General features: G+C 46.5%; 1 protein-coding gene across 2 annotated transcripts; it reads right to left on the reverse strand.

The window, feature by feature from the left end:
• Positions 1-3,776, reverse strand: fzd8a (frizzled class receptor 8a). Of its 2 annotated transcripts, XM_061805751.1 has the most exons (2): positions 2,357-3,776; positions 1-2,244 (listed from the first exon to the last, which is right to left on the reverse strand). In XM_061805751.1, the coding sequence occupies exon 2, from the start codon at positions 2,157-2,159 to the stop codon at positions 570-572; it is 1,590 nt and encodes a 529-aa protein (XP_061661735.1). In that variant the 5' UTR covers positions 2,160-2,244; positions 2,357-3,776; the 3' UTR covers positions 1-569. The 2 variants fall into 2 exon arrangements, with proteins under 2 accessions (XP_061661735.1, XP_061661734.1); XM_061805750.1 differs by having other exon boundaries at positions 1-3,776.
• Positions 3,777-5,660: the final 1,884 nt, after the last annotated feature.

The following is a 5,660-nucleotide window of genomic DNA, read 5'->3' on the forward strand; positions in this document are numbered from 1 at the left end:
TTTTGAAATTTATCAAATGTTTTATTGTCAAAATAGAAGTCATATTTTTTGTTTGCTCTTCCACAAAAAGACATCTACACTTTGTACAAATATACAATAGTTATAAACTTTTCTTTCTATACACAAATTTACACAAGTTTCATATAAATACATTTTTTTGAAATTACAAAATGAATGACCCATGGGGGGGGAAACTCCGGGACACTATTAAGGCTTAATTTAAACCATCTTTGACATGATTGACATTTTCACGTTTTCTGGCACAAGATAGATAAAAAAAGTTAATTAAAAAATGCTCTTTGTATGAAATTTAAGAACTGGCTACAAGAAGTAATGCCCCCATAATTGGAGATGAGCCTCTAATTGGTATAAGCAGAGGTGGAATTCAACCTGTGTGAATGCGTGGGACATTGTTTCAATGTTCCCCCCAAAGTTTAGGGGAGGAAGGAGGGCAGCACCTCAGCAGCAGTTCTTTACAATGCAAATTGCTTAAGACAGGGTGTGATGGGTTATCTCCCAAACAATTAGCAGTCCCCATAAGCTGCTTTTCTTTTCTTTTTTTGTCTTATTCAAACCTGTGACAATGGCATCTGCTTGGGGCAAGACACAGAGCTGGCCGTGCCCGACCTCCACGTCAGGCCCGTGCTCACGTCGCTGTACATAGAGCCGCTCGTGGCCTTGCTGCCCCAGCAGCACCTGGTGCAGAAAGTCCTCCAAGAGTCCAAAGTCTTGCCGGACCAGATCCACACTCCGGATGTGATGCCCACCAGAAGGCACATGAAGTACTTTAACATAAAGACGGCGTAGTCCGGCCTGCTGCGGTCCCTTTCGTGTAAACAGTTTGAGCAGTTGTGGGTTATTTCCCAGTTCTGCCGACTGTGCTGCTCGTAGAAGTAACACGCCACGATGATTGTGGCCGGAACCGTGTAGAGCACTGTGAATACCCCGATTCTAATCATGAGCCTCTCCAGTTTATCAGTCTTGGTGCCACCTTGCTTGATGACATTGCGGATCCTGAATAGAGACACGAACCCGGCCAAAAGAAACATCGTCCCTATGAATAAATAAATCACTAGAGGTGCGAGGACAAAGCCACGCAGGTTGTCGAGGTTCTGGTTGCCAACGTAGCAGATCCCAGCCACAGAGTCCCCGTCCACAGAACTCAGAGCCAGGACCGCTATGGACTTCATGCTGGGGATGAGCCACGCTGCCAGATGGAAGTACTGGGAGTAGCTGGCAATGGCTTCATTGCCCCACTTCATCCCAGCTGCGAGGAACCAAGTCAAAGACAGAATAACCCACCAGATGGAGCTGGCCATGCCGAAGAAGTAAATAAGGAGGAAGACCACTGTGCACAGTGCAGGCCCGGTGGTCTCATAGTGGATGTGCTCAACGTCCAAGTCCCTGCTGCAAGCCACCTTCTCGTGGCCGGCGATGAGCCTGACGATGTAGCCCACGGACACGAACATGTAACAGGCGGACAGAAAGATGATGGGTCTCTCGGGATACTTGAAGCGCTCCATGTCTATTAGGAAGGTGGCAACTGTGGCAAAAGTTGACACGAAGCACAGCACGGACCAAAGGCCGATCCAGAAGGCGGTGAAGGCCCGCTCGTCGTGGGTGAAATAGGGGCTGTGGCAAGGCATAGCACAGTTGGTGATCTGGCCAGTTTTCACGCGGTTGTACAGCGGGTGGCGCTCAGTGCTGACGGGCACCATGGGCTCCAGACATTTACATCCTGGCTCGCAGGAGCCCGCGGCAGGCTTGTACTTCCTTGGCGGACTGGGTCTACCTGGCTTGGTTTTGGGATGGCTGGTTGGCTTGGGGAGGACGGGCGACACGGTTGTCGAGTCTGTTCTGTTGTAGTCCATACAAAGCGTGTCAGGGTTGCCTTGCACCGGCAGCAGATCACATTTCATGCGGTCCGGCCAGGGAAAGCCATACTGCCTCATGAGGGGCGCGCAGCCGGCCCGGGCTCTCTCACACACGCTCCTGCACGGCGGCAGGGGCTTTTTGTAGTCCTCCAGACAGATAGGCGTGTACATGCTGCACAGAAAGAACTTGAGATCGGGAGAGCACTGGATCTCCACCAGAGGCCAGAACTGATGGACCTCCAAGCCCGCTTCGTCCTGCGTGTCGTGGTTGAATTGGTTCGGCATGTAAGTATAATTGTAGCCGATGCCTTTACACAGGGGCACGGCTATTTCCTGGCAGGTGATCTCCTTGGCGGTGGTGCAGCTGGATCTGGGCAGGAGGGCGAGAGAGAGGAACAGGTAAATCCCAAACAGGTCTGGTTCCATCTCTCCAAGCAGTGGCACGTCTCTACTCCTTTGCTTTTGTTTTTTTTTTTCTTTACCTGCTCCAAAATACTGCCGTCAATCCTCCACCCCCCACCTTCAGTCCGGTCAAATTTCACGCAGCGAGCCCATCTCGCCTCTCCGTGGGGCTGGCATGGAGTTGCGAGTGGCGGGCACGGCTGTGTTTACTTTGAATGGAGCAGGAGGAGGCAACCTTCAGTGCGGCGAGGCGAGCAGCAGTCAAGATGGCTGAGAGGAGAATCCACCGTCTTCTGCTTTCTGCGCTGTCGCTATCCTTTCCCCACCGAAACGCACACAAATCCTCTGCGTCCAGGACCAAAACAAACAAACAAACAAACAGAAAACGTGCGTCTTCGTCTCGTCTTTTCCGATCAGGAGCACGTTCAGCGTGTTTGTTACTCCTTTATTATTGGTTGTCATGTAAATCAGCAGCGAGCAGACCAAGTGGTGAATATATACACAAGAGGCTGGCAGGTCACGCCCCCGAACGGTATCCACCAATCACGTCGTGGTGGGGGCGGGCCCGTGGTGAAGTCATTCAAGGGTGTCCTGAAAAAAAAAAAAGTGGTCCTGAAATGACTTTGTTTACACTGACCACCAATAACATGCACACAATATAAAAGATATTAGTACGAAAACCTTCTTTTAAAAATATCAAAATGTTGGACTATACTCCTTTCAATCGTGGCAAGTCTAGGTTCAAGTTAATATGAATTCCAATTAATTAATTTTGTGGGGTTTTTTGTAATCATTCACCCTATTTTTAATGTTTGAAGAGCCCCAGATTAAATTCATTTTGCTTAAACAGATATTTACCCCCATTTTTGTAAAATAATTAGTCACTGTAAATGCAACATGTACACGCACTGAGGCAAATATGGTTACTGTATCTCTTGTGAGGGAGTGTGAGAGATAGGCTAGATTGCTAAATTGCTTAATCTCCACATAGCAAGACTACCCAGGGAGCTGTCTGTCCTTGTGAAAAGCTGTTTTATTTTTTAAATGAGGTGCTAATGTTTCGTTTAACGCTTGCATAGAGCTCCGCAGGAGGCGTAATTGCGTGCGGTCGAGAGCAAGCGGCAGAGCAAAGTGACACAGAGGAACTCATATCTGCATTAACACGCTCAGTGACTGCGTATGTCTGATGATCTCTCGACTAATAATTATCTGGCATTATTTCTGTCGTCGCCACTTAATAGTCAGTGTGATTTCATTATCCACTTTCAGCTAGGAGTTGTCTTGGCTCTCTTAGAGTTCTTTCATAGCTGAAACTGACTTTTCCTGAAAACAATGACAAAGTTGGCCCGCTAACATATCTCTTAAATTTACATAAACCCATCAAGCTCCAGTGGAAAAGTCCTCCATAATAAAGACGGAGTCGTTTTATTATTCTTGAAGTAAAGAGCAATGTTCTAAAATGCCACCGCTTGCAAAATAGTTACAGTATGCATGGCGACATTTACTTATACATAAATCACAAGTACTTGACCTTTTATGTTTTGTGTCGACAGGCAACATTCCCACGCTCTGCACTTGGTGGCGAAATAAAAACGACGCACAACCAGAAATGACTCCACCTTGTCTCCTGTTTGTTAAAAGGTAACTAAATGCAATCTTTTGCATTTCTACATAAGCAACTGGTTGCCCCTGACGAATAATTGATCGGGAAACTCCGTCAGGACCCCAACCCACCCTTGTTGAGTGGCTTGGTCTGCGAATCTAAATGTCTTTTTCATGAAACCGGCCCATGGCGGAGAAGAGTTTGGGGTTGGTTTACTCAAATCAAAGCAATGATTCTGTTGTTGTCATGGATAATTTCAGCATAGGGCCCGACAAAAGCTACTTACTGCAGATTTAAAACGTTAATTGACTCAATCAAGTTCAAATTCCAAGAGAGACGACAGCTTTTTATATCACCAATTGTCAGTTGCGGCTGTGGGTTGAATCGCGCACTGGTTGATGCTAGGACGTCTTATGAAAAAAGCACAAAAGCAGCAAAAAACTGAACATGGGATGTTGACGTCATACATGATTCAAACCGATGGTTTTTTTGTAGACAATGTACATTCTTATTTCAATAAGAAGCTAGGAAAGGGTCAGTTTTTAAAAATGTCTTTTATTGTGCAATGTATATGTAACCATACTGAAGGCAGTCTTCGGTTTTACAGTAGCCTCAATGGTTGCATTTTAAGTTTTCCAATGGTGTGCAGTGCAAGAATCAATGTTCTCTGACTGCTGTTCTCATGCTTTTGCATTTGATATTTTATATTTATGGTTTAGTAGTGTTTCATACAAATATTTACAGTGCTTCTGACTTGACTTCTGAATTAGGCTTGGCTAGTGATAGACAAAGCCACATTCCAGTTGATGTCCTAATGACGTAGGAACGGAAAATCCTAAACTGAGGACCCCCTACTCTTACGTTTCCTGGAGGCCAAGTTACGGTCAGTCACAGCATTCATCTTTCTATATCATAATCCGAGCAAAATAAAACAATGTGTCCAGGGTCCAGCGTGCAGAGTTCAAATCGCTGTTCTTATGATTGGTTTGCAGCCCGATCTTTATGATATGATGTAGCTATTTTTACAGCCTTGACCCACTGAACGAAAGTAATAGCCCCGAGTTGCGCTTGCTTGGACAGCACAGCTTGATTAAATGAGCCGAGAGCATCGTTATTGGCTGAGAGACAAGAGTTCACGCAGCCAGCTCCGCGAAGGTCTTGCACGAATCTGGGTGAGTGCTTGTTTGTGCACGCAATGAATGGTGTGAAATATCCCATTATGTGAAGAAAGTGGGGGGAATAAGAGCAGGGTGGGGCGACGTACGATATGATATCTGCACATCTTGCACTGGCCTCCTGCTGTGACAGAATATGAGCTCACACCAAAGCTTTGAGAGCGATGTGTGACCAATGAATGAAATCCTCAATAAACATCAGCAACCAAAGTTAATGCATTCCATTTAAACGCCAATTCTGGTCGACCTAATCAAGTGCTCTGAGAGGAAGCCCATCAAGTGTGACCGCTTCCCAGATCCGAGTCTATATGAGATGGCGAGATAGAGATATGCTAATGCAACTTTATCTTGTAAAGGGAAAGCTTGGAGGAGATTTAGCCAATCTGGCGGACACAATTCCAAGAGCCTCGGTGGCATTTAGCGGGCTCAAACTAACCCCGGGCTGCTTGTTAAGACTTCATTAGCTGTGTTTGCTCAGGCCTCTTTTCTGCAAAGGGGTGGTGGAAGGCTCCCCAGGCTCCAGCCTATAGACGCTCCATATGGGGCTTGTTTGCTCAGGGCTGGCCCCGGTTAATCACTTTCAGGTGGAGCTGAAGTAGATAGGCC

This window comes from Syngnathoides biaculeatus, chromosome 19 (genome assembly GCF_019802595.1).
Source record: "Syngnathoides biaculeatus isolate LvHL_M chromosome 19, ASM1980259v1, whole genome shotgun sequence".
NCBI lineage: Eukaryota > Metazoa > Chordata > Actinopteri > Syngnathiformes > Syngnathidae > Syngnathoides > Syngnathoides biaculeatus.

Bases quoted from the DNA above. Each gene is read 5' to 3' on its own strand.
- fzd8a (XM_061805750.1), bottom strand. From the start codon at position 2,300: ATGGAACCAGACCTGTTTGGGATTTACCTGTTCCTCTCTCTCGCCCTC.